This window comes from Ptiloglossa arizonensis, chromosome 4, assembly GCF_051014685.1.
Source record: "Ptiloglossa arizonensis isolate GNS036 chromosome 4, iyPtiAriz1_principal, whole genome shotgun sequence".
NCBI lineage: Eukaryota > Metazoa > Arthropoda > Insecta > Hymenoptera > Colletidae > Ptiloglossa > Ptiloglossa arizonensis.
The window spans coordinates 23,033,024-23,059,970 of record NC_135051.1 but is presented as its reverse complement, the minus strand read 5'-3'; the positions used below and the strand labels follow the sequence as shown (position 1 = coordinate 23,059,970).

The 26,947-nt window shown below is 41.2% G+C and overlaps 4 protein-coding genes across 9 annotated transcripts in view; 2 read left to right on the top strand and 2 right to left on the bottom strand.

The window, feature by feature from the left end:
• The window catches only part of LOC143145485 (uncharacterized), a 16,585-nt gene extending 1,665 nt beyond the window's left edge, over nucleotides 1-14,920 (top strand). Inside the window, exons 2-25 of the mRNA XM_076308893.1 lie at nucleotides 5,193-5,302; nucleotides 5,480-5,718; nucleotides 6,260-6,369; nucleotides 6,468-6,564; nucleotides 7,372-7,604; nucleotides 8,217-8,601; nucleotides 8,725-9,259; nucleotides 9,311-9,342; nucleotides 9,399-9,543; nucleotides 10,105-10,852; nucleotides 10,960-11,137; nucleotides 11,211-11,410; nucleotides 11,467-11,596; nucleotides 11,662-11,725; nucleotides 11,778-11,848; nucleotides 11,940-12,525; nucleotides 12,570-12,701; nucleotides 12,948-13,113; nucleotides 13,202-13,283; nucleotides 13,354-13,497; nucleotides 13,546-13,921; nucleotides 14,302-14,446; nucleotides 14,543-14,648; nucleotides 14,783-14,920. Coding sequence (XP_076165008.1) covers nucleotides 5,227-5,302; nucleotides 5,480-5,718; nucleotides 6,260-6,369; nucleotides 6,468-6,564; nucleotides 7,372-7,604; nucleotides 8,217-8,601; nucleotides 8,725-9,259; nucleotides 9,311-9,342; nucleotides 9,399-9,543; nucleotides 10,105-10,852; nucleotides 10,960-11,137; nucleotides 11,211-11,410; nucleotides 11,467-11,596; nucleotides 11,662-11,725; nucleotides 11,778-11,848; nucleotides 11,940-12,525; nucleotides 12,570-12,701; nucleotides 12,948-13,113; nucleotides 13,202-13,283; nucleotides 13,354-13,497; nucleotides 13,546-13,921; nucleotides 14,302-14,446; nucleotides 14,543-14,648; nucleotides 14,783-14,845 — 5,043 coding nt within the window. The 5' untranslated portion in view covers nucleotides 5,193-5,226 and the 3' untranslated portion in view covers nucleotides 14,846-14,920. The remainder of the gene's footprint in view (nucleotides 1-5,192; nucleotides 5,303-5,479; nucleotides 5,719-6,259; nucleotides 6,370-6,467; nucleotides 6,565-7,371; nucleotides 7,605-8,216; nucleotides 8,602-8,724; nucleotides 9,260-9,310; nucleotides 9,343-9,398; nucleotides 9,544-10,104; nucleotides 10,853-10,959; nucleotides 11,138-11,210; nucleotides 11,411-11,466; nucleotides 11,597-11,661; nucleotides 11,726-11,777; nucleotides 11,849-11,939; nucleotides 12,526-12,569; nucleotides 12,702-12,947; nucleotides 13,114-13,201; nucleotides 13,284-13,353; nucleotides 13,498-13,545; nucleotides 13,922-14,301; nucleotides 14,447-14,542; nucleotides 14,649-14,782) is intronic.
• Cpa (F-actin-capping protein subunit alpha) lies at nucleotides 166-4,139 on the bottom strand. The gene is made up of 3 exons (XM_076309810.1): nucleotides 3,942-4,139; nucleotides 3,112-3,361; nucleotides 166-3,028 (listed from the first exon to the last, which is right to left on the bottom strand). Exons 1-3 carry the CDS (start codon nucleotides 4,137-4,139, stop codon nucleotides 2,610-2,612), a joined length of 867 nt encoding a protein of 288 aa, XP_076165925.1. The 3' UTR covers nucleotides 166-2,609.
• Nucleotides 4,166-26,947, bottom strand: LOC143145940 (uncharacterized). Of its 6 annotated transcripts, none has more exons than XM_076309801.1 (7): nucleotides 26,915-26,947; nucleotides 20,963-21,029; nucleotides 19,720-20,205; nucleotides 19,046-19,106; nucleotides 16,689-18,939; nucleotides 16,012-16,248; nucleotides 14,935-15,381 (listed from the first exon to the last, which is right to left on the bottom strand). In XM_076309801.1, the coding sequence occupies exons 2-7, from the start codon at nucleotides 20,998-21,000 to the stop codon at nucleotides 15,182-15,184; spliced, it is 3,273 nt and encodes a 1,090-aa protein (XP_076165916.1). In that variant the 5' UTR covers nucleotides 21,001-21,029; nucleotides 26,915-26,947; the 3' UTR covers nucleotides 14,935-15,181. The 6 variants fall into 6 exon arrangements, with proteins under 6 accessions (XP_076165918.1, XP_076165916.1, XP_076165915.1 ...); XM_076309800.1 differs by lacking the exon at nucleotides 26,915-26,947 and adding an exon at nucleotides 22,002-22,129; XM_076309802.1 differs by lacking the exons at nucleotides 20,963-21,029; nucleotides 26,915-26,947 and adding an exon at nucleotides 22,002-22,131.
• Nucleotides 23,351-24,887, top strand: LOC143146141 (uncharacterized). The gene is made up of 4 exons (XM_076310152.1): nucleotides 23,351-23,363; nucleotides 23,523-23,573; nucleotides 23,659-23,845; nucleotides 24,791-24,887. Exons 1-4 carry the CDS (start codon nucleotides 23,351-23,353, stop codon nucleotides 24,849-24,851), a joined length of 312 nt encoding a protein of 103 aa, XP_076166267.1. The 3' UTR covers nucleotides 24,852-24,887.

Here is a 26,947-nt window from a genome sequence, read left to right as displayed (position 1 = left end):
AGATATTTTTTTCACTTCCCTAATGTGAAAATATATTTCATTAGGGACTCAAATTTAGATACAACATATATATCAAGTATTTAGAGTAAAGGTATTATAAAATAAATACTATTATCTATCTATATTGAACATAGTTTATAGATTTTAAAGTTGATAGCCAAAGTATAAAGTGTCATGTCACTTTATTTAATCAATCATAACATTTAATAATACATAATTTAACTGATAAATGTATTCTGTGTTTAAGTTTTTACATAAGGACATGCGTTTCTTATTTTACGATACACTCGATTGTAGGTAATACCTAATTTTATTATCATAGGCAACTATTTTCTGTAAAGTTTGATAAGATTCGAAACTTCAACGCTTCATTTGTAATTTACATACGTAACACAAATTACAATGTTCAAATAATATGCACATTTATATTTACATATAAAATTTCAATTATTGCAATATTTAGTATACTAATTTCTTGTATTATATCCCTGCACGTTTCTTTTAACTTCTTTTTCACAATTAATAAAACAATTTCATAGTCTTATATTTAAATTGTTTTTCATATTTTCTGCTCCAAAAATTTCTTTTAAAAGTTATCAAATGGCATAGTTAAATAAAATTCTTTGAATTACGATGTAACTTACAAAATATGAATAATATTACAAACATGTTTCGAATCCTACAGTCTGAAAAGTCAAATGGTAGTGTGCTTCGTCGCATTCATTCATTCAAATAACATATGTACATAATACCCCCTCAACGTAAAGTGAACAGATTAAGGCTCCAGCGGGCTATAGGCTACGTTCTACAATGTACAATGCATTATGTACTTTGTTAGTTTCCGTTTCCGCGTACATGTCTGGTTGTGTAATGTGTGGTAAGCGATAGCACCAAAAGATTTTCCAACATCATTATTTGATACAAATGATCCATACAACTACAATATAATTAACACAGAAATTAATCAGTTGCAATGATTAACATTTATTTTATTCGGTATCATTAAACTTTGCAACGTATCTGCCATAATAGACATACTTATCATAAAACAATACATCTTAACAAAAATGTATAAATTTATACTTTATGAAATATAAAATTGGACAAAAATAGTAGGCCTTGCCCACCAATATTTATTAAGAGTTAAGTTCTCCTTTATATATTTTGTGTTGAATGGTATGAACACGTAATGGTATTGTGTACCAGATTGTGAATCAAAGATAGACATACCTATTCCATTTGATATTACATATTTTGACATCACCTGTGGCCCCAGCATGCTATTATATTTGTACATAGCATGAAACCAGTACGGTAATATTCATTTGAAGATATACGAGACGTGTTATTGTGCTTTTTAGGTGTTACAAGGCTTAAGTGTTAGAAAAAATTGTATTATTGTGCAACTAATGAATTGAAATTTTAATCGTCACTGATTCAAGTATTTTAACTCGATGATTTCATTAGGCTGACTGAACATGCACATGTTAGACAGCAATTTCCTTTCCACTGTGTAACATTTTTCATTATGCTATACTCTGACTGTTAACACCACAATATCAATATGATTTAAAAGAAAGGTATTTAACCTTTTAGTATAAAGCTTCTACTCCAAACTGTGAACATAATAAATTACATAGTACAGAACTTATGGAGTAGAATGATACATTCATCCAAATTATCAATAAGACAATAATCCATATAATTAATCATAATGGGTAGATTCAGTAAATGCAACTCACCAGAAATGTTGTTCGCGTTAAAAATTAATTATTGCACGAGATCATAAAAATATAAATTAGATAATTTATATCTGTTCAATACTAATAGTATAGATTACTATCTAATTGATAAACTTTGAATGAATCCATTAAATGCATTAATGAATTCCAATATTCCACTCCAGATTTCTAATTCATATTTGATTTTGGCTATTAATTACAGATTTGACGTAGTTTGATTCACTAAATATAATTCTAATTAAAATGCTTACAAAAAGTAAGACCAAGGATCCCCGTTACCCCACGAATATAAATTTATTAAGTATTTCAAATTTTATAAGCAAATGTAACACCCATCCATTAATTAATGATTAACGCATAAATCGATATTATATTGAATACCGTAAAACAATGGATATTTTTGTAATATAGATGAGTGTTTCTAACCAGCATGTAAATCCTATTATATATGAAATTAGTGTTATAGTAAAACATTTGCTGACGAAATTCATTAAAAATAAAATACAACATAGTAAATAGAGTTATTGAGCAGTTAGAAATCGTTAATATAGAACTTATAAAAATGAATAAAAAAACAATAATATTGTTTATAGTGAAAATTTTTCTGTCTATTTTCTTTCTTTTTCAAGCAATTAGCGACTATGAAGATGTTTTTTCTCTTTATTGCTTTAGTTCTTGCAACAAGATAATTAAGGGGTCTAGAGGAACCTTGAGTGGCATGCATGAGTTTCAGTCAAACATCTTTAACCAAACTTTATATAGCATTGTTACATTTGCTCCCATGCACATCACACCTCCAGACTTCACCCATGCAGCAAAATGCGCTTTTTAATTATTTCTCTTAATATTATATAAAAAAATCTAGTTCTATTGACTTTTAAGCTCTTTGCCAATACTGTACGATACAATTTTGTTCCAGTCAATTTTCGTTCGCATAACGGGTAATTGCCTTCGTAAGGCCTTGAAGGTTGTGTCAGACATTGTTTGGTAGTTTTCCGAAATAGCAGTCTGATAATCATTTTCTGATTCCTCGACAAGTCGTATTAATTCCTTCGCTGTTTGTTTTTCATTTGAGATTGGTAAGCTTTCTTTTACTTCTTTGCTACTGACCAACTGTACATTTCCATCTTCATAGTAATGAACTTGTACTTTAAGACTACCTCTTAATTCCACATTTCCAGAACTTGGACTGAAACTTACAGTCCATACAGAACGCCAACGGCCATTCCAAAAATTTTTAGGTTGGAATTGATGATCTTCTATGCAAGCCGTTAATGTAATGTTACCTACATAAACCGAAACATCATTCATTATTTACGATTCTTATTTTAAAGTGTAAAATTAACTGTCGCATGAAAAATTGATATACCTCCTTGACTTTTTCCAAAAACTGAACATGCACCGTGTCTATAATGACTTTGAGTATAAGTCGTTATTTCATCTTGGAAAGCTGACCTCCAAGGTTCAGCTGTTGGATCTGGATCATATGGTTCATAATCTTGGGCCTCCTTTCTAAGATGATCGTACTTAAAACTTTGCTTACTGCGAGCATCATAAAACATCTGCCCGCCTAAATCATTGTGTTCTGTTATAAGTGCAGGATATTCGCTTCCTTCGATCTGGAGCCAAACAGTAGAAATTAATGAATGTAACGCGATATCTTTAAATTATATTCAAGTTATCGTGAAACAGTTATTCATGAAGTACCCTTATAGCACATTAATATCTAACCTTAACTGAATTCAACCGTAATAATTGTAGAATGCACTCTCTCTAAATCACAGACCGGGATTTTAACTAAACGATAGGTAATCGAAATTAACAATCGATTCTTAACATTTTCTATTCAAAACCAGCATGAAGTGTAACTAAAATTAACCCTACAGCGGCGTACAATCACGTTCAAAATTATGGAACGATTCTCACGTTGTAACTCCCGTGAACTGACTTGACGATATTTTATGTAAACAATCACACCAACCAAATGAACATTATCGCGCTCCAGTTTCACTACAAAGTCAACGTCACCTGTCGAAATCCCGGACGCGTGTTGCCCAATTAGGAATGCTACTAGACGTTGAAATTTGATCCCGCGCGCTCCGGGGATACTGCAATCCTCTATTACCACAAATACTGAACGACACCGCGAATACTATCATAAAAAATCGTAGAAGATCATCAGATAGGTCGATGATGTACCTTAACAGGCGTGAGCTGATCCTTGTTGTATTGAGCAAATGCCCCGGACGCACCCTCCTTCAACAGGTTGTCGTTGTTCAACAAGACCCTCACATCATTGAAAACCTCGTTGAATTCGCCTGGTGGCGAGTGCAGTATAAAGTCCGAAACTATTCGTACTTTTTCTTGATCAGGAATCACATCTCCATCCGCCGCCATCTTACCTTTCCACTGGCACGCACACTCCGCGATGTCAAACCAAGGTTAGTGCAGTGCAGGTTGTACCGGCGTATCGAAGCACTGCCCCATATACCCGGTGACGCATCGCAAACGGGACACGTAATCCATGATCGACTCTATGAAACATATTTCTCCCCATTTTCACGGATCTTGTATATTTCGCAAGTTCGCATGATTTGCAGCATAATTATTTCGCAGGTAATTCATTGGTTATGTATCGTTCGAAAAATGCTATAAATAGATGAGCCCACAATTACAGTTAGATATCTTTCTACACTTTAATTTACAAATCGTACGCAAAATCCATTTTGGAAAATGTTTCATACAATATTACAATGTACTCGCATCTTATAAAATTGTTTATCAAGGTTTATACCACATTCGCTGGAAACAGTCATACATGAATTGCGATTCGAACGAACTCGACAGAAATACAAAATTTCTTTGGTATCGTTTCGTTCGAGACGAAGAAATTGTTAAAGGCAGGGTTCGCAAACACAGAGATACACGATGACAAATTACGATTATCAGTCGCGAGACAACCACTGTGTTCAACGAACCTTGGCGAGCATAACCCTCGAATAGCATTTGTGGTCTCTCGTGCACATCCCCAGTCAGGCGTGGTTTTAGTACTGGCAGATATCGCCTTTTATCAGGATATTTCTGTCCGTTCGTGTAATGTTCCAACCGCAGTGGAGAATCGTACTTTCGATTGAAAGTTCGTCGCCGGGTATCTGGTTTGCCCGCCAAAATTTAAACAACTCTCGAAATGAAAAGAAAAAAGGGGTTCGAGTTCGAGGCACAACGTACCGCGCATTCGCGCCCGAGATACACGACTACCATATATGGCAATCTAACAGTTCTTTCAACTTCGAAATTCAAACACACCGAGCGTTTCTAATTATTCTTCGTTACGCGACTTACTTTACGTACTATGACGGTTGAAAACCAAAGATTGTCGACGCGATCGTAAAATTTATCGAACGTTGAATCAATTCGCAAACGAATTAACGATCGAATTTATTTTAACAGTTACGTCTAGGTAATATTGCGGGATTTTGGAAGTATGGCGGACGATCCAAACCGAGACATTCTGCCCGTGAGGGAAGGCTCCTGCGCGGATACTTGTCGCAGTACTATCGGTTTGTATTTATAGCAAAATTAGCGTATTGTTTATTGCTTAGAATCGAAACGAATAAATTACCTTATCAACCTCGAAGGATCTATAGTTTCTTTTACGTGAAAAAATATGAATATCATCGATAAATTAACCATTATTTTTTCGTACGTGTACAATTTTGACATTGAACGAATTAAAGATCTCAGGGAGCGGCATATCGTGTATAAGCTCGACCGTTACGAACTGGAGGACAAGTATTTACGATTGCTCGAAGAAGCGAGCAGCTTAAAGAAACTGTCAAACTGTCAGGAGGACAAGATCAAACGGTTGGCGACAAAGTTGATGAGAGCGACAGCCAATCCAAGGACGTGTTCCGTTGCTTTCGACGTTTACGAGGATAAGAATAAATTAATCGCCCTTGAACTCGAGAACGCCAAGGTAGTGGGGATTTACGAAATAAAATTTGAAAAAATGAAAATAAACGACGCAACGGGAACAACTTTAATTTAATTAAGAAAATTGTACTCTCCTAACTCTAAATCGACACGGTGAAGTACTTTTGGATTATACGTTTCAAACTAATAAAAAAAATAAAATCGTCAAATTAATTAGGTTATCGTTGCCGAATTATTAGATCGTTCGAAAAGTCGTTCCGTTCTTTTTCGTGAAAACGAAACGCGATTTCTTTCAGAGTGTATAAACATATTATTAAATTATTCTCCATTTTGGAGAACAAAATGACTTTTTGAACAACCCAATATATTTCAGTCTGATAGAAAAAAAAATGAAATTTTCGGATCAATTAGGTAACTGTTGCCAAATTAATACGAAAAATGTATAATATAAAAAAGAAGTAATTCTCCCTTCGTCGTGTCAGTTTAGAGCGGACGGTATCAATTTTCGAAAGTGGTTCCAGTTGATTTTCGATCGCTCGTGCGAAACGTATCGTAAATGATGTGTGTCGCGATCGATGTTCCAGCTGAAAGATAAAATCTCCGTGCTGAGAAATCAACTGTTGAGTCACACGATATGCGGTAGATCGTCATCGAGGAGCCGTAATCCCCAAGCCAGGCCGTCGTCCGGTCGCGTGTAAGTGGCAGAGCGTCGTGTTACAAGCGATACGAGACGATCTATGATTCACACCGCGCGCATCGCGATAGATCACTGAGCCGTGATCCTTGTTTTAGAACGTGTCGGAGCGAGAGCAGCCGCACCAAGATACCGTCCTGTCACTGCATCATCGAGACCGTCAACGACGACTACGAATCGCGAAGGAAAATCGAGGTAACAGGATGGAAGCACTTCGTTGCAATCGTGTCGTTTGCGACGTCTCGCCTCTCCTGTTAAACCGTTCGAAGCAGAGCGATATAAATGTCCACGTCGACACAAATCCGATGCTCGTGATCACACCGTACGCGTTTCGCGTGCACTGGAGACCTTGGAGAAAACGAGGGAAACTTTCTATTCGATTGAAAAATCGAAACTGTCCAAAAAGCAGTTTCGAACATTCACTATCCCCTGACTCCTAAAGTCCTACTTACGTGTTCCAAACGATCGTTTAACCCTTTGCACTCGTAGCTATTTTGCTACCAGAAATCAGTACCTCGATGAAATCTTTGAAATCGTTAATTAATTAACGAAAATTGAAATCGTTAATTAATTAATTGAAAACGAAACATTTTCGTTTCGATATTTCGTATACGTATGTTTACACCTTACGAGAAAGGAGCGATTGAATTTTAATTTCAATTCCAAAGCACGATGTATTTTCTGAATTGGAGAAAGTACATTGAATTAAGTGGCGATCGAGGATGGAAAGGGTTAAATTTCTGGTCGAGCATTCTGGATTGAGTATGCAACTTTATTGGCAAATATCGTAACAATGTAGACGTTTTAACGTTAGACTTAATACCATTGTAGTTGTGTACAAGCAACTGTAAGCAATGTCTGTGTATTTCAGAATTTCTTGTAAATACTGTACTGTGATGAGCTTATGCAAGGAGAAGGGGGATTTGGTTAGAAATAAGGGAACACAAGGGGAACAGGATCGTGTACAATTAATACAGATGAAACGTTGAATGTCTGGAACAGGAACTGGAGGTGCAGAAGAAAAAGATGTTCAGTCGGATAGCGCAGCTGGAAAAGGATCTGTCGGTTTACACGGCCAGCAACCAGAGGGAGAAAGTAGCGGAGAACGTCGAGTACATAAGATGCTGGCGACAAATGAAACAGCTGAGCGATAAATTAATAGCCACACGGAACACGAACGACTCGTTGAATGTGCAAATCAACGATCTGAAGAGGATGCTCGAGGAGGCGACGAAGTACGCTCCAACGTCTCCTCACGCTTTAACCGTACACCTACGTAGCCGCACGCCACTCAACACTGTACAGTGTTCACCCGTTTCACCGCGTGTGTTACGCTTCTCACAATAACATCCCCTTTTTCCCCCGTGCCTTTCTTTCCGTTCTCGCGTTCAAATGCTTGAATGTTTTCGAGCTGAAGTACAGTCGACTCAATTGACTGTTTAAGGCCACTTGCGCGCCAGAGGAATCCCTCCGTGCAACGTAGGGAGAGCTGGAAAGATCAGTCCCGGTTCGAGAGAGAGAAAGAGAGAGAAAGGATGTCGTACCGTTAGCAAGGGGAATGTGGACAACGTCGAGTCATTTCTGCTTAGTTGCAGACCCGATGAGCGCTTACCAAAACTCACCGGGTCGATCCAATACGACCCGTTGTTTCTGATCTTTCCTCCTCTCGCCTCCACAATGATCCGAGAAAACAATTGTTCGTATAAGTTTCCTCGAGCCAACTTTTACACCGTGAGAGATAAGAGCACTGACCCAGTCGACACTTCGACGTGTAGAATATGTAGAACAATTACAACTGGGACAATTGTAACGATTATAACCCGGAAAATTGTAACGATTGTAATTAGGACCAACCAAGAGACCATGGTGGCGCTGTTGGAGGAGAAGAGACGATCGGCGGAAACTGACGAGCAGATGTTGAAAGCGAAGGACTCCCAGCTCTCGTTAAGGGAGAAAGAGGAGCGGATAAACGATCTGGTGAACGAGATGAAGATACTGCAGCAGCACAACAGCGAGCTCATGGCCCTCACGTCGGAGAAGGGTAACGTCGAGTTGGAGAACATCGAGTTGAAGCGAAAGGTCAACGAGCAACGCCACGACCAGGAGACGTTGAAGTCCGTTTTGAACGTCGAGCACACCAACATCGTCGCTCTACAATCGACCAACGAGCAACTGCTCGGGAAATTCCACGAACTTCAGAGGAACATGGACACTTTAACGGTACAGTTAACGGTCAGTTGTTTTCCCGAATCGATACCACGACCAGAAACAAACGAAGTGAGCTCGTCACGTAAATCGCAGGGTTTCTTCCCGCTTTTATTTAAACGAGGTGAATAACGGCACGTTGTTTTGCAGTCTTTCCAAAACCACACCGAGAAACAGGAAGGTACGCAGACAACGGTGATACCAACGAAGCAGCCCGATAAGGAGACCATAGTAACGACCGAGAGACAGGAACCGAGCGAATTCAACGCCATCCAAGCGATAACATGTACGAAGTGTCACGAGGAGAAGAAGAACACGACGCAGAAGAAGGAGTACGTATCAAGAGGGTTGCAGACCTATCAATCCGTAGATAAATCAACGCAGACCGAGGAGGTAGCGAGTGCAACTAAAGTCGACGTGAAAGATCAAGGGACATCGACCATGACCCCCGTTAAAGAGAGATCGAAGGAAGAATCCCTCGTTCGAGCAGATCTCGAACGACCACCCGAAACGGAGGATCCTTTGACACCGGAGAAGATGCTGAAGCTACTGGAGCAAGCACAGATTAACATGGACGGGGCAAGGTACGTCCACAAGGACGTGGACAGCAACCTGGAGTACCACGATGTCCTGGACCTGAACCAGAGGCACAGGCAAGTTCTCTCCCTTGAGAAACTGCTCTTCGGTGACGCTAACTGCTGACAAAGACTGTTCGGATTACCGATCGTCTCGATAGGACACTCTGGATTCGATCCAGTATCGAGTAGCGTGAATTAATAATAATGAAAAATAGCGAGGTTATTTTCTTCGTTCGTCGACTCCAGTGTTTCGACGATGTTCGACATTGTTCTTCCCACGGGAATAGAATACGTAGAGCCTGTTTAGAATCTTGGAGCTTCCAGATTCACCGTAGAATCCTCAGGTCCAACCACGAGGGACCGGATACGATTGTATTGGGTTGTTCGGAAAGTCATTTTGTTTTTTTTTTTTTTTGGTGAAAATGAAACACGATTCCTTTAGAGTGTGTAAACATTTTATTGAATTGTATACTCTCCTTTTTGGTAAACGAAATCACTTCCCGAGCAATCCAATATTTTAATCGGATTAGACTCGGAGCAACATTGATTGCGCAATGTAACGTCAATTAATTCGATCGCCGTTGGATGATTTGTAAACCGAGACTCCTCGAGTGCTTTTTGAGTTCGTTGAGCGGAGATTATTGTTATCGGGAACGTTTCGTGTGCGAGAACGATTTTGTATTATTTGTCACGACGAATGTCGTTCTTCGAACGATTTCACGTTCCCCTTTTCTTTATTTTTTTTTCTTTTGTACAACGAGTGTACGAACGTTACTGTTGTCCGGTGATCGTCACGCTGTAATATCCATTTCGACGTTGCAAATAATAACGACTGTTGACAACGTTTTCCCGAGCTACTAATTCTTTACCTCTGTTTTCTAGATTCGTAGTTGCGTAACGTATAATACTCGACAATTTTAACACCGCCTGACCCCGAGCGCGTCACTTTCAGAAATTATCGTCAGATTGTGTTGCAGCGATGCAGTAACGCAATCTCAAGCACCCCAAGAGAGTCCAGCTTATCAACATCGACAACAGAACAGCGACGAACAGACAACCCCGGCTCAGCGTTTGGACCAACGGTTACCCGATACCACTAAAATCTTGTCTTTTTTATTTAACGTGCTTCAAGAGTACTTTACCACGGGCACGATACTCAAAGCTGCCACTTCGTATCGTCCAACGATCACCGTCAAGCAGGAGGCCTCCAAAGATATCGACAACAACCACGAGGAAACTGCTCGCACCTCGGAGGGTAGTTTCAAAGCGGCGATCGATGATCAGCAGCTCGAGAGTCGTCCTTTGGACCTCGACCCTGCGATCGAGACCAACGTAGGTTTAAGGTTTACAACGATACGAGCCGGCTGCCGAGCCAGGAAATTCTGCACGAACGTTTACAACGAACTGCGCCAAGAAAAGTTGAAGAGGAAGATTGTCCCGCGTCTCAAGCGACAGAACAAGCACACCAAGTTCGCCAAAACCGAGAACTGCACCTGTAACGAGACCTTGAGATGCAACCTCCACACCGAATGCGATCGCGATTGCTGCAGTAACATGTCCAGCTTCGAGGATAAAAGTTCGCAGTTTGGATCGTTGTCGAAGACAACCAGAAACATAACGGGAGTCCCTCGAACTGACGCGTTCAATATTGCGGCCCAGAGTAGCTCGTCGAAAGATCTTGGCACGATGTTCGTCACGCGGTAACGAATATTCGCGGTGTCTTGGACACTTTTGAGTAGCTTTTTGAGAACAGTAGTAGTTTAGCAAAGCTTAACGATCTGAAAGCAAGGTGACAATTCTTCCGAAGTAATTTGCAGGACGAGACTAGAGGACTGTACAAATCCAGCGAACCTAGCGACGAATTGGACGAGACGATGGAGGAACCCGAAGAGGAGAAGAACTTTCACGAGTATTTCGAGCAATTGAACAAATGTAGAGAGCTTCTGGGCAACGATTGTATTCGCCGCAACGGGGCAGGTGTCTCGGTAAGAGATGAAACATCGTCAAGCACGACGAGTTGAAGCACAGACACGTGCAGTACCCACGAATGTGGTTTAGATAAACGAGACCATGGATAGAGACCACGAAACGATGAAGGTGGAGTCATTGTGCAGCATGGACTGTCCCAATGAGTGCCACGATGTTCCCAGCTCTGCGTCTGATTCATTTCCGTTAATAATACCAGATGGTCAGGGTCTGGTGGAACTTCATATCTTATCTCTGCAACTCTCGATATCGGTCAGTATCACACGGAGGATGTTATACACGGTGTGTTCTTGTAAATGAGACTTTAACGCTGAAAAGGTAACTAAAGTGACTTACCTCGCTTTCTGAGTAACTTGGAACGAAGTCAGGACAAAACCAATCTACTCTTCGAGATCTCTGGGTGGTCTTATTTATATTCGTTATCTCTCGAGGCAAACCTACTCGGTTCCTCGAGCAAAGTAAACCTATTATACGATTCTCTACTATAATATAATACTTCACTCACTACCTAAGTTACGTCTAGGAACAATGTAAATCTATATGTGACTTACAAAGACACATGAGGATGTATCTACATTTGTATAGAGGTATACAAATGAAAACTGACTGTGTTCTTTGAACAATCCCCAGGCTAAACAGATCCTGATACAGACTATACGATTCTCTACTATAATACTTCACTCAGTACCCAAGTTACGTCTGGGAACAATGTAAATCTATAGGTGACGTGTCAGGACTACCTTACAAGGACACATCCCCTATCCAAATGAAAACTGACTCTCTTCATTGAACAATCACCAGGCTAAACAGATCCTGATGCGGGAGGGTAGCCTCGACAACGTGTCCTTGTTCATAAGCTGGGACATATGGGACCAGGAGACCGCCTACACCACCACGCTTAAGTGTCCCAAATTGAACTTCAATTCCTCGTTTATTTACCGGGTCCCGGATCTCAACACGTTTTTCAATTGCGTTCTTTTAGAGTTCGTCGTGTTCCAAGTGCACGTTCACCACGAGGACGACAGCTACGTGGTGGCCGCTGGGAAGCTCTGCATCAAGGACTTACTGGATTATCCGCAGAATAAGATCCACTACATCGTCCCTATGAACAGCGTGATCCCCTGCTCGCTGGGCACGACCTTTGGGCAATTATCATTGTGGATCAGGTTGAGCTGCGGCATCGAGAAGGTGGAGACGTTCAAGAGGAGGAGCAACTTGCTCGCTCCAACGGTGAAATCCGAAATAGAACCGTCACGAACGCCCGTCACGTTGGCGAAGAACGATTTGTTCGTATTGAAGGAAGAAGAGGAAGACGACGTGCCCGATTCCCATTCTTCCAAGGAACGAGCGTCCTCGCTTTCGCCCGTGATGTTCAAGACGGAAAAAGGTGATTGAACTCGATAACGATACAACGGGTCACCTCGTTAAGAGGACCCGTGGCATATTTCTATCTACGTATGGTCAGTCACGGGAGTCCGCTTCGAAATTCTTCTCTAGACGAAAGTACAAAACTCACACTGCTCTCACAATACAGATTTAAATTACAATTTGAAGAGTCACACTGTACGCACGTTTATATTTACCCGAGTAACTATCGATCGAATAAACATTAAACTGAACAGTTCAACGGAGTTTTTATTCGTTGTCTCTAGCTCGAAAAATCGACGATATAAATTCGCATAAGTAACGTTATTACACCGGTCTTGAAACTTCGAGAATATTCGATAAAAATAAATATATATACATATAACTTAACCGTTTGATTCGCTGAGAATTCCGCTACGTGACTGACTGTACATCGCGTAAAAGGTGAATCGCCCGTAAACAGTCCAGTGCAGTCTTCTTATACCATCGAGAACGACTTAACCACCGTGAAGGCGACCGAAATGAACCTACAACGATCCATCAGATTCGAAGGGCTACAAAACGAGAAAACTTCGTGGAATGATATCCAGAATAATCAGTTCGGTGAAAAGTAATCGATCATTCAGTATTTATTCCTATTCTCTAGATCGTTAACCACGTTCGTTCATCGTTTTGTTAACCAACACGTTTTCCATTAGCTCTCGGATGGACCGGTCGTGGAACGAGAGAATAAAAATCGAAAAGGAATCACCGACCAGAGCAGAGTTCAACGCCGCCATAGTAAGCGTCGATTCGAACCATAGTTTCGAGTACAATGGTGCGTAATTTTCACAACAATGAAATTATCCAGAAGGAACGTTTGGATTCGACGCAGAATTACTCGAACGAGTTCGACGAAGTGACCAACGTTCTCTCGCAGACGAATTGGGACAAGTACAAAGAGAACAGCCGGCTCGCGTTCGCTGCGCTCAGTAATTACACGCTTCGCGATCATGTCCCACGGTGCACGTAAACGCGGATTATTTACGAGAGCGAATTGCAGGGTCGAGGAGCAAGGACAGCACGAACAAATACGACGACGAGGTTCCGAACGACGCCGTACGAAATTCAGTATCAAAGAAATCGTTTACGTTCCCTCGTTAAAGGTCACGGGGAACGCCGCGATAACGATACAACAACGATTTGCTCGCTCTTTCTGAGGTTAGTTTCACCTCTGTTGCAGATTCCCGAAGACACGATCGTCATCGACATCCTTTACATTCTTCTGTTCCCGAAAAGCACCGTGATGGAGAACGACGATATACAGTTAATTTACGTCGAATTCTCGTTCCTCAATTACTTGAACGAGGACATGGAAACCATCTCGGTGAAGAAACCGAAACCACCCGAGCAGAAGCTGACGTACAATTTTCGAAAGGGTAATAAACTAACGAAACTTATCCAAGAACTGTAACGTCTCTCCACGGAGGATTTTGTTATCGAAGGATTCGAATAATTTATTTCGATTTTCGGACATTATCCGGAATGAGATGTATTGTAATATTAATCTGGAAAGAGTGGATTTGAGTGTGAGAAGGATTAACGTGTAAATATGTTATAATAGTAGAGCAATCTGCTGAAAGGAAATACAAAGTATGGGATGGTAAAATTTTAGATTAATATTATATTTCATTACCGAGGAAGATCGAAATAAATTGATCAAGACGTTCATTAACAAAATGTTCGAAAAGACATGCAACAATTCTTTTGTAACGAGCCACCATTAATATTGTTACCTACGGAGCGTTGTGTATTGCAGTATTTCGAATAGACGAGAAACAGGACACGTTGCAGGATAAAGTTTTACGCGCGATGCTCGAGTCCGCCAATCCGGAAATAAAATTCAACATCATTAGCGAACCACTCCCTGAAGCCACTGCAGTCAAAGAGTGCATAGAAATTGGGTAAGACAAAATGTAATAAATTTGAACGATCGAAATTAATTTAATAAAACCAATTACTAATTTGTAATTGTTCGGTGCCTGGAAACATAATTTTAGGTACGCCAATTTTAATCTAAGAGAGTATGCGTTAGAGGGTAAAAATAAGATCATATCGCTGCCAATATACGATACAATGAAAAAAACAAAAATTGGTCTGCTGAAGGTAATGAAATGATTTCAGTTAAGGAGGAACATCGCCCTTCAGGCTGATAATAATATTTGTTCCGCCTTACTATTTTATGGAAGAAAGTGCAACAAAAAAAAAAATTGAATTTCTAATAACAAAAATTATTGCAGATCGCCGTGTGGGGCCTCGACACGATACGCAAGCGTCTGAACAAATACACCTTTAGTATATGAACAAATTATCGAAACGTCGTCTGTCTTTCTTGCGTGTGAGTCCATTTATTGTAAATTGTATCGATTAAAAATCACACGAGTATAAAACATCGAGTTTATTAGAAACTACTTACATTGTAATACAAAATATTCTATAGGATCCTGTATACGGTTTACTATGTTGCAATACATTATATATTCTGTATTTACGTACGAATCGTAGGCAATGTAGGACAAATTCTGTACTTTCTCTCTGCATTCTCTTATTGTAGTCGCTTCTATCGAGTTCCAGCCATCTTCGATTACCATTTTCACGCCATTGTTCCGCGTCATACGGATTTCGACAACAAACGTTCACTAACTGCTCTTTTCGGTCGTTGTTATCGTGATTTTCGTTGCGTTCGTGACTTTCTCTTTCACACTGGACCGTTTCGTTTTCCTGAATATATCGTTAAAGACGTTCGTGGCCACTTGGAAATCTCTGCAATCCTTTGGCGGTCGAGCAACGGACCAAACCCCTGCTATGGTGTCTATACCTTGGCACACCCTGCACGCGCCTGGAATTACGAATTATCAATTTACGATAGAACTATTTGCAAGCACCAGCCATCAATATTCTACTTGTACCAGATCAGACTATTAAAACAACAAATTTCTTCGAATACGTTTAAGAGAAACAAGTTCCAACTTTGTAACTTGCAACTCCGTTTAAATAAATCGACTGCTCAAGGCCACTGAAGAAGCTCCTCCCACTACTGTGAGGCTCCGCCCTATTGCCTCCTCATTCCGCCCACAGTAGAGATTTGAAAGACTGGGAGCACCTATAAACTCGAGCATTCTTTCAAACAGAGGAGAAGGTATGTCGTAAGAGAAGAATATCGATTCCATGGTACTAAATATTCAGGATGCCGACGTAAAAAAATATTCCAAAGTGGGCGTGGCTTCTTTATAGACGAACGCGTTTCGAAGGCTATTATCAAGACATAAAGTACCGATTGGAGAAAAAGAAGGAAATTACCGAGTAGAATGCAAGATAAGTACACGTTACGGTACAAAATGGAGGAACAGTTCCGCGCTATTATTAACCCAACCTCGATTCTACTCTTCCTCAATTTTTTTAAATAATCTGACCTGTAAATAGAAAACTGGTACCGGAGCGGATCGTTCGTAAAACGCAAGCAGCGTACCGATAAACACTGCTATAGAGCTTGTATGGTTGTTAGTGGCAATCAAAGTGAAGGGTGAACCACGTTTGAACGGGGCGTGACCGGAGACATTCCACGTTCCATTGAACAGACTCTCGTGAAAGCGCGGAGACGCGAGATCCGGGACAGTCACGATTATGGTACGATTCACGACCTTCATGTCCAGCTTCATTCCGGCCTGAGTCGTTGACCAGGACCCTGACAAACGGCAAGGTAAGCCTAAAAATGTTGCTCGTTTCACATATCAGGGGGTATGCACTATGAATTGCTGGAAAGGTGACTAGTAAAAGGAATTCGGGTGCAATTGGTCATAGAGAATTAGCCACGCCCAGAGGGAGGGAATGGGGCGTGTCGAGACGAAGCGATATACTACGAAGATACCGGTGGTGGGGAGAGTTAAAGGTGGGAGTTAGGTGAAGCTGTAGTGGGGGGAGAGTTGAAGGTGGGACTTAAGTGGAGCTGTAGTGAGGGAGAGTTAAAGGTGGGACTTAAGTGGAGCTGTAGTGGGAGGACAGTTAAGAGTAGGGGTTAGATGTCCCCTTGCCTTTGTACTGTCCCCCTGATCATCTTTCCAGCAACGCATAGTAGACTGTGAATCGTCGATGCACGTTCGTTCGTTGTCTCCCTCGTTAAAAGAGGGAATTAAAAGTTTACGTTACCTTCTCTCTTTTTATTTCTCTCTCGGTTTGATTTCAGCTCCAGTTCCTCTATGATCGTGTCGAGCAGTTGGTTGGCGATTTCCTTGGTGTCGTTCAACCCGAGGGAGACGTTCTTGTTGCTACTCTTGTTCCTTTCATCTTCGTTGAATCCTTGGTTAGTGTCCAGTAGTCCATTTTGGTCCAACTGTCTTCTGGTGTAGCTTCCCCCCACATTGGCGTTTTTGGTTCTGGCCGCCAGAAACCACCGCAGATCGTCCCCCGGTTTCTTCCTAAGGTGGCTCGGATTCAACTTACGATCCAGCGGTCGATCGAGCATATTAGAAAAAGAGAGAGAATTATTATTTAGAGGCTGAGCCATTTGAGTCGACCAAGAAACCGTTGCCACGTTCTCTAGATTCCGGTTACTCGAGTCCGTGTTGACGTTGATCCCCAGGGACTCCAGAACCTTTCCCAATGGTTGGTTCATAGGATTGGGGAGTTTCACCGAAGGTAACTCGTTCCTCTCTTGCGTTGGACAATTTTGCAAGCTTTGGTTCCTGAGATCCTTAAAATTTAACTTCGGACGAGCATCGATACCTTCCTCTTTGGTACCTGGAAGTCTCATACCCCCTATTTGGAGCCTATTTGTTGTACTCTGCTCTATATTTTCCAGGTGTTGCTGACTTATCGCCGGTTGATAATTGTACATATTCTGCGCCTCGGGAACATTGTACTTGGATTGAGAAACCTCCACGACAGGATGTTCGTTCGGTAAACAGATTACTTTTGTGGCCATCGTTTGCGGTACGCCTTCGTTCGAGTTCGAGCTCTGAGCTTCGTTCAAATACAAATTCGTAGCTTCGTTCGGATTCAAAATCGGAGCTTTATTCGAGTTCAGATTCTGAGCTTCGTTCGGATTCAAAATCGGAGCTTTGTTCAAGTTCAGATTCTGAGTTTCGTTCGAATTCAAAATCGGAGCTTTATTCAAGTTCAGATTCTGAGCTTCGTTCGAATTCAAAATCGGAGCTTTATTCAAGTTCAGATTCTGAGCTTCGTTCGGATTCAAAATCGGAGCTTTGTTCAAGTTCAGATTCAAAATCGGAGCTTCGTTCGGATTCAAAATCGGAGCATTGTTCAAATTCAAATTCTGAGCTTCGTTCGGATTCAAAATCGGAGCTTTGTTCAAATTCAAATTCTGAGCTTCGTTCGGATTCAAAATCGGAGCATTGTTCAAATTCAAATTCTGAGCTTCGTTCGGATTCAAAATCGGAGCTTTGTTCAAATTCAAATTCTGAGCTTCGTTCGGATTCAAAATCGGAGCTTTGTTCAAATTCAAATTCTGAGCTTCGTTCGGATTCGAAACCTGAGCTTCGATCGAATTCAAATTTTGAGTATCGTTCGAATTCAAATTCTGAGCTCCGTTCAAATTCAAATTCGAAGCTTCGTTCCCGTACTGGTAATTAAATTGATCGAAATTAACGGACTGGGGATTGTTTTCTAGGTTAGAACCAGTCATGTAATAATTGCTCTGCAGACCGGAAATCCCAGAGTCTTGTACAGAAGTGTCCTCGGCGCTAACAGGGCGGGCAATGTTTAAATATTCGTTTCGATCATCGGATAGTTCGTGATTGGTCGACTCGCCAGCCCCAAGGAAACGAGAATTCCGATCGAATCCCGTCAAGTGTTCGTCGATAGGGTAATTCTGGACATTATTGCCCGAATAGTCGTTATACGTGATATCGTTGCCACGAGCGTCGTAATCCCCATAATACGGCTGTAGGTCGCTATCGATCTGGCTGTTGGTATAAAAGGACGTAGAATTTACAGACTGGCGTGTAAATCGGTCGCTAGAGATCGTCGGGTCAACGACCCTAATTGGAATTTGGTTCGCCGCGATATCTTGAAGAAGATCGTCCTCGCTGTAATAATCCGAATATTCGACCCCCAGATCGTTTGTAGGTTTTTTCAACGGGTCCTTGGTGGTCGTTCTCATCAGACGTTCGATCATGTTCTCGTTCTCGCGCTGTTTAACCGATTCGTCGTCGTCGTTGCGCGTTTCGATTAACGCCACCGTGGACTGGATGCTCAACGGCGTCGAAAAATCAATGTAATCGTTATCCTCGACTCTCACGACGGTAATTTTGCTGTTTGATTTCTCGAGTGGTTGCTTGTCACGTGATTTATCGTCCGCGACCTTTTGCGCGCGTTCAACGATCGATTTTTCGTTTCCATTCAATTTCCCCGCGGACGCGTTAATGTCTCTTCGGGTGTTCTGGGTAAAGGAATATTTTTCAAACGTTTACCAAATACGTGCTAGAATCGATCACGTGTTACGTTGAGTCGGGGACATTGGTGAGCGGAGAACGAAGCTTACCTACCTTTGAGGATCCCCTTCTCGGCAAACTGGCTTGTTTGGCTTTGAATCGTCGTCGATGGAACCTGAAACGAAGAACATTGCTTCGTTGCGAAATAGGTTTCGAATTTACAAGTCATTCGACTATTATTAATATTATTGTGTAGAGTCTATTACGGCAGTGTTATAAGTTACTCTAATTAGTTATTAATCTATTATTTTAGTACTATTGTTAGTTACTGTTAGTCGTTATTAGTATATTATATACTAATATAGCTTTATTTCGAGTAAAAAGTATTATCTACACCTTGGGTCGATGAGCCTTCGTTTTCGAGATATAAAAATATTAATATAATCGAACGCAGTCAAAATACTTAATTTTATATATATTGCTTTGATACTTGTATATATTGTTCAAAACGAACATCTAATATTAATATTCCGGACCAAATACCAATAACAAGGTTAAATCGACTGATATTTTTTACCCAAAATAATCTTCCAAACAAGATAACTAAAACAGTATTAATCTTATTCCCAATTTCGTTTTGGTAGTTCCCAATTTAAAAAGAAAAAAAAAATCAAATTACTCGAGAAGTAACCTCGCGAACGTTTCGCGACTAACCGAAACATCAAAATGGCGGTCGTTGACCTAACCCAGTTTCGCAGAATTCATAGTTCTCCGCGATCGTCACCCACCTTTTCTTTGGTCTCTTCCTCCGTCTCTTGATCTTCATCCGTCGGCCATGTTTCCTCTTGGGCATCAACGGTTTTCTACGAGACGATTTGGCGGACACGCGATGCTTCGGTTTACGTAATCTACGTCGCCCGTGGGTGAGTTTTCTCATGGCTTCTTGCATCCTCGGGGATTTCAGGGCATCCTTGGCCATTTTACGAGCCAAGTTCGCGTCACCGGATCGCGGAACTCTGATGTCTATCGCGTTCTCGTCGCGCGACCTCGAAACATGCTCGTCGCGGCGCCCGCGCGCCTCCTCCAGTTGTCGTTTCCGCGCGACCGGGTCCTCATTTCGATTAACGACGGATTTCGCGTCTCCTTTCGCGAAAATATCATTTTCCCGCAACTCGGCCACCGCTTCGCTCTTCTTCGAGGGAACGAGCGATAATTTCTCACCGTTGGCTTCGATGCAAACTGCGCTGGTTAGTAGCGGAACGATCATGGTCAATCTGTTTCGGTTAACGAAAGCTTGAGTCTCGATTTTGATCGTTATGGGGCTGTGCTTTGGGGCACAGTGGGTTAAGAAATGTCCCACATTTTGAACCATGAAAAATTCAAATAATACAAGTTCCACTGTGACACTGTTGGGTACTCCATCTTGTAATTAAATATCTAGTTAATCTATTTTTTAGTTTATATACAGTTTAGTTTGTACATTTGTCTATTTGTTAGTTATTTTGTATCGTTTCACACGGTTTAACAACTGTGCCTCAAAGAGTTAAGGAAATATTCACTCATCAATTTTTATGTACGTTATGTACACGATATATGTTTTTAGATATTTCGACCATTTTATTGTACGTTACACGTATGTGTATCTGTTGGTATTAGGACACCATGTAGGTTTCGTAAAAAGGGATGAAAACTGTATTTTTGAGAAAAATATGGTTTCTACTGTAAACTATATATTTTTCTTGTTGATACTACTTTTTTAACCTGACCTTTTCTCTATTTTTTTGAAAAATTCAAAGTATCGTTTCGCATTAAATAATTTTAATTCTCTTTCCAATGCAAAAATTCGGGTAACCTCTTAATACTTCGTTCCAATAAATTCCCGCGCAAAAGTTACCATTTTTACGATGTAAAATATCGAACGAGGGAAGTTGTAACATTTTTCAATTCACTTTCGATAAGTGTGATACTTCTTTGTATGGTATACGTAAAGTAAATGGAGTAACGAGGATAAAAACTTTGGTAAATATTTACTTTAAGAGAAGCAGCTTCGATGACCTTGACCTTGACATATGTTGTCAAGGACACTCATCTGAGACACCTACGACAGATTGTAACTGTTACTCGTTGTTGGTCGAAAAGTTATTACTTATTGAAAAATTGGAGTACGAAGGGAGATTCATTTTACGATCAAGTTACTACACGTCGTTTTACCGGGTTATTAATGAACACTTTGTTTAAAATACCAACGCGTGGGCGGAGGAAGTGCGCAACCCCGTCACAACACGATGTTATGTTCAAAGTAACGATGACACTGGCTGAGCGTGGTATATAAGTATAACGTACTATTTATATTGCACAAGTTTACTGTTTATATCAACACATTGCACTCATCAGTGACTAATATGCATTCTGGGTGTGTATAAAATGGCCGCGAACAGTGTACTCGTTTAAACAGAGCCAAGATGTTCTCGTGGGGATTCTTCTGTCTTTGAAAATTAATAATTTTATATCGAGTAAAGAGCAATACCTAAAACTTTTTACAGATCACTCAAAAGAATGTCCTCGACACCACGTGTAAAATTGGAGCTGTTTTTCCTAAAATAAATACCGACCAAACTTTTAAAGCAACAAAGAGCCTAAAAGAAAAGAATAGAGATTTCTCAAACCATGATATTCTTTAAAACATTCATCTTAAACGACTATTACCATCCTGAATCAAAAAAAAAAAATTCAATTTTTATTTAAGCCAAACAGAAACCGAGAGATAAAACACGCAAATAGACGAAAACAATTTCAAACGATAAAAGTGTCTCGCCTGAGCAGAGGGGTTAGTCGTATTTCAAGAACATTGAAACTTACAAATCGTTCAAACAATTACGAAAAAAACATCTCAGAACACCGAACCAGGTGTACTCTGTCATTCCTCGTACCACGAGAAGCATTTAGGGTGTACGGGAATAAAACTTCAACCTCCTCGAAAATTGAAACTCGATCTACATCACGGTTATGGGAGATCGTGTCCTGGACACCGTTTAATACGCCAGAAATGCGTTTAAACGACGAATCGTACCTAAATAAACTTAGCAGCATTCCTCCACGAGGTAAATCGATCGAAAAATGGTCGCTGATGCCATCGAATCGTTAAAATCTTGATCCTCGAACGTTGCAGCTTCGTTGGTCACCGTGCAGGTACATTTCAATACACCCTTTCTCGGTCACGAACGTTGTCGTCTGGTACGTTGGCGAGTATTGCGTCAATTACGTACAACAAGAGCGATCCTTATGCGCGTAATTTCGCCCACGATGTTCACACATCCCCGAGATAAAAGGTTCACGAAAAGCGCTCGCCGTGTGACACGATGCTCGTTTCACGACGATCAACTTTTGTCATCGGTACCGCGAACGGATAAATCGTAGTCCACAGTGCGTTCTTGTGTCCGATACGATGGAAACGGGTGGCACGCGTTGCAGAATCGCGCCATTTTCCACGAAAGCGCGGACAAGTGGTCTTTGATGGCCCCGAAAAGGCTACGAAGAAACTGGGACCGTTTGTTCGTTCTGGAGTGGAGACACGCGCGTGCTTTTAATCCACCGAGACACGTGTGCATACGTACACGTGTACGTGTACGTGTACGTGTACAGGTGCGCGTGTGTACACGTATACGTGATCGCATAGGGTCGATCCCGGTGCGATCAAAGTGACTTGGACCAACGCCAAGTACACGCGTCGGCCTCAATTAGTCAGATATTACGTATGAATGTTCTACACGCCGCTACTCTGCATTAATAACACGGAAATGAACTTATAGCCGTCTGTTGCATCTGTAGGACGCGTCTTTCGATCCTTTCTTTTCTATACCGGGCTCACAATTACACTATTTCCATCGTAGCGCGCGCGGTTTAATTTCTCTTCGACGTTTCTACCTTCCTTCATCTCTTAACGCTTTTTCAATCGTTCGAAACGATCGTGAAAGATTTTTTCAAGTTTTCTTTTCGAAAGAATTTTACACATGGTGTATACTTTGTGTATTTTTCTTTTCCGAATGGAAAGTTTATTCGTTCGATTTTTCAAGTCGTGTTTTTTTTTTCGGGAATGGTTTGGATACAAGTGTCCCGAAGAGGATTACGAACGTGATTGAAGTGTATTTTATATATCTTCGTGGAAATATAAATATTACTATTTGTAGGGTTAAGTCTTCTTAATTGTATAATTCGTACGATTTATAATCTTCTAAAATTTATATTTTAAACTCTAACCACCTCTTCTCCTCTTCCACCCCTGAAGAGGATCGATTGTGCAAGAGGATCGTGCAAGAAACAAATTTTGTCCCTTTTTGCATACATAATTAACCACTGTCCACACTCGAAGAATTACCAATACAATTTATATATTTTACAAAATTAATTCCCTCAGTGACGATGTCAGAATTGAGTTAAAAAAATTCGAATTTCCATTCCTTCCCAGCTTCCATTCCTGGATATTTTGGAAAAGTAAATTTTCTCGATACACGCTTCGACAATGGTTGAAAATTAATTAAAATTCACGTGGAATTTCAAGAAGTGGAAAAATGACGCTGTTCGATATTTGCAGGTGATTTTGGTGCGTTTGGAGCAGCGGATGCGAGCTGGTCTACCGGAAGAGGTACGGTTCCAGTAACAGGACATATTTCGTCGGTCGTAAAAGTACATCGGCAGTTGCGTTGCGCGGTGCGCGTATTAAAACCAAGTCAGAACACAAATAGACTCCCAACGATCCGTCGAAGTACCATCGGCGCCGGACAGAAGCCGGCCGCCGGGCAGCAAAATGGACGAGTCCCGAGTGGCTAGCTCCCGGCGAAATTATGGTCGGTACAACGGATCGCAAACACAACGCGCGTATCGGCGGTGGACCGGCAGAGAAAACCCTGGAGACACGTAGGCATTGATTATTATTAGAACCAGCCCAAGTACAACCGATCTACGTTCGTCTGGGGAACGATATTACAAGTGCATCCGACGTCCCAAGATTACTCGGCTCTCGTCGTTCTGGATCACGATTCTTCCACGCGGTTAAATCCAATGGATCGAGGACTTCCTGCCTCTGCCAGAGACGAACTAACCTGGATGACAGAATAAAGATTTTTAGTTGCCTCGAGGTTCAGAATCTTCTACGTAGGGATCTTCTACTGTTACTTGAAACAAAGTAGGCTAGATAAGAGGATAAAGATTTTTGGTAGACTTGAGGTTAAGAATCTTCTACGTAGGGATCTTCTACTGTTACTTGAGACGAAGTAGGCTAGATAAGAGGATAAAGATTTTTGGTAGACTTGAGGTTAAGAATCTTCTACGTGAGGATCTTCTACTGTTACTTGAAACGAAGTAGGCTAGATAAGAGGATAAAGATTTTTGGTAGACTTGAGGTTAACAATCTTCTACGTGAGGATCTTCTATTGTTACTTGAAACTAAGTAGGCTAGATAAGAGGATAAAGATTTTTGGTAGACTTGAGGTTAAGAATCTTCTACGTAGGGATCTTCTACTGTTACTTGAAACGAAGTAGGGTAGAGAAGAGGATAAAGATTTTTGGTAGCCTCAAGATTGAGAATCTTCAACGTGGGGATTTTCTACTGCTACTAGAGAAGGATTGGATCAGATGAGAAGATTGAAATAAGTATCAATTTTAAGAATCTTCAACGTGGGGATTTTCTACTGCTACAAGAGAAGGATTAGATCAGATGAGAAGATTGAAATAAGTATCAATTTTGAAAATCTTCAACGTGGGGATTTTCTACTAATACTAGATAAGGATTAAACTAGATAAGAAGATTCAGATAGGTGTAAATTTTGGATGACAATTTTTTCATGTGATTAAATCTTTCAGACTGGAGCTCTCCTGCCTCTACCAAAGGCAAACTGAACGAGAGAATAAAGATATTTGCTAGGCTCAAGATTGGGAATCTTTAACCTGAGAATCTTCTACTGCTACCGAAGAAGAATTAGATTGGATAACAGAGGTATTTACATGTTCTTTCAGACAAGAAGCTCAGAAACCGCGACCTTTGGTATTCTCACCTTCGCCGCGGCTCTGTGCCCGCGCCAAGGGTTAATTACTGGGCGACCATTATACAATTGTGAATTATCGACGTTCGAGGATCACTCGTGACCAACGGGACCGGACTCCCCTTCCGCGATAAATATCGGAACCCTATCACGGCGTTGAATTAATTTCTGATCGCTTTGTGCTCCGATTCGCGTTCGTCGAAGCGGCTGTACGCGCGCCAAGGTTTAATTAAATAATTAGAAATGCTCGATTGCGCAATTAAGAGAGGCATCGATCGTTTAAAAATACGGCGCGATTTCACAATTATAAATTGTCGCTCGTTGATTATCTCTACAATCGTCTTGAACAGTATGTACTGTTCGTAAACAGAATTGTTGCGCGGTGACGAGTACCTTGTCATTGGCGTAGGATACGTTCCATTGCATTGGCGCGGTGATATCGATCGATCACTGAGACATTATCGTGACATTATCACGATCTTGGTAAATTATTAGTCAGTAAATGGTAATTTACTTCCCGACAATTATCAAAATTTTCTTATTCGGTCTAGTTCTCCCGTGATGTCTTCTTATACAATTTTTTATTTTAATAAATCCCAATCGTCGTCCTCTCAATCGTACCGTGTTCGAAAGAAAAGTACAATTGATTATTTCCTCCAATTGTCTCCATTCTAAATTCCAAAATATTCCACAAATTTCCAAAATATTCGCGACATAGTACCGACATCGTGCTCGTGTTCGAACAAAGGGAAAAGAATCACCTTTCGCAATAAATAACTCACTCCTAACCTCCAAAATCGAGAGTGGCCTCTTCCATGTAACCCTTTAATTCCCACTTACTAAACGTGCTAAATGATACAAAGTAACCAAACCTAAAAACAAGATTAATCAAACATCGAATCACGAGATGGAATATGAACAATCGTCGCTGTGCAATTTTACATGTACTTGTTTCAATTTTTCACAGTGTTATTAAGAAAACAAGAGACTTCTTAACCCACGATGCCCCAAAGTCGAAACTGTCCCCTTCCATGTAACTCTTTAATTCCCACTTGCTAAACGTGGGAAACGCAACAAAGTAAGCAAAACTGAAAACCAGATTAATCAAATATCGAATCACGAGATGGAACGTGAATAGTTCGTTTGAATAGTTCACGATGGTGTTAAGAAAACGATGGATTCCTTAACCTGTACCCCTAAAGTGTTAACAACAGGTGCGTTGTTCCTGGACGAGCGCGAGCCGAAACTCGCGAACAACAGTGCGGCTCTCGTCGCGAGCAGAACGACGACGGTTAGCGAAAGAAGCGAAGAAAGGAAAGAAGAAGACGACGACGTCGACGCCGATGAAGAGGACGAAGAAGAGACGAAGAAGAGAAGGTGCGGAGGGCGTCGGGACGCGTTGCCGCTGGCATTGGTAGCAGTCTCGAGATAGCCGCCGGCTGGCTTCCTCACCGCCTCGGGGGATTTATTCGGGGATTCCGAGCGCAAAGTGGTGAACGATATCCAGTGGCCGATTCATCGATCGCGCTCAGAGTGATCGTCGCCATAGGGAGCCGTGGTCGCCAGCGATATCACGTTGTGGAAAAATAAGTAAAACGATCATAAACACAGTGAGAGCTACGCGCGCGCAACCGAGAGAGCGAGAGAGAGAGAGAGAGAAAGAAAGAGAGAGAAAGAGAGAGAATTTTCCCTGGAGGTGAGTGGTTTTCACTTGGCCCACGGCATTTGGCATTTTCCGTGGCCGTTTTCCTGCTCGTTCTTTTCCGCTTCCACACGCCGTCACCGTGTCAGCTACTCGTCGTGCTATTTTCGTGAGTGTTGTGCAAGTGTCGAACGCATTCAGACGGCGTTCGAACCTAGGTGCTATACACCGCGCGTCCAAGCGATACGGGGAACCCCCGAGGCTCTCCGGTCTCTCCCTCCGGTCTCTCCCTACGTGCTCTACCTGCGTACGGTCTCTCCCTACGGTCTCTCCTTA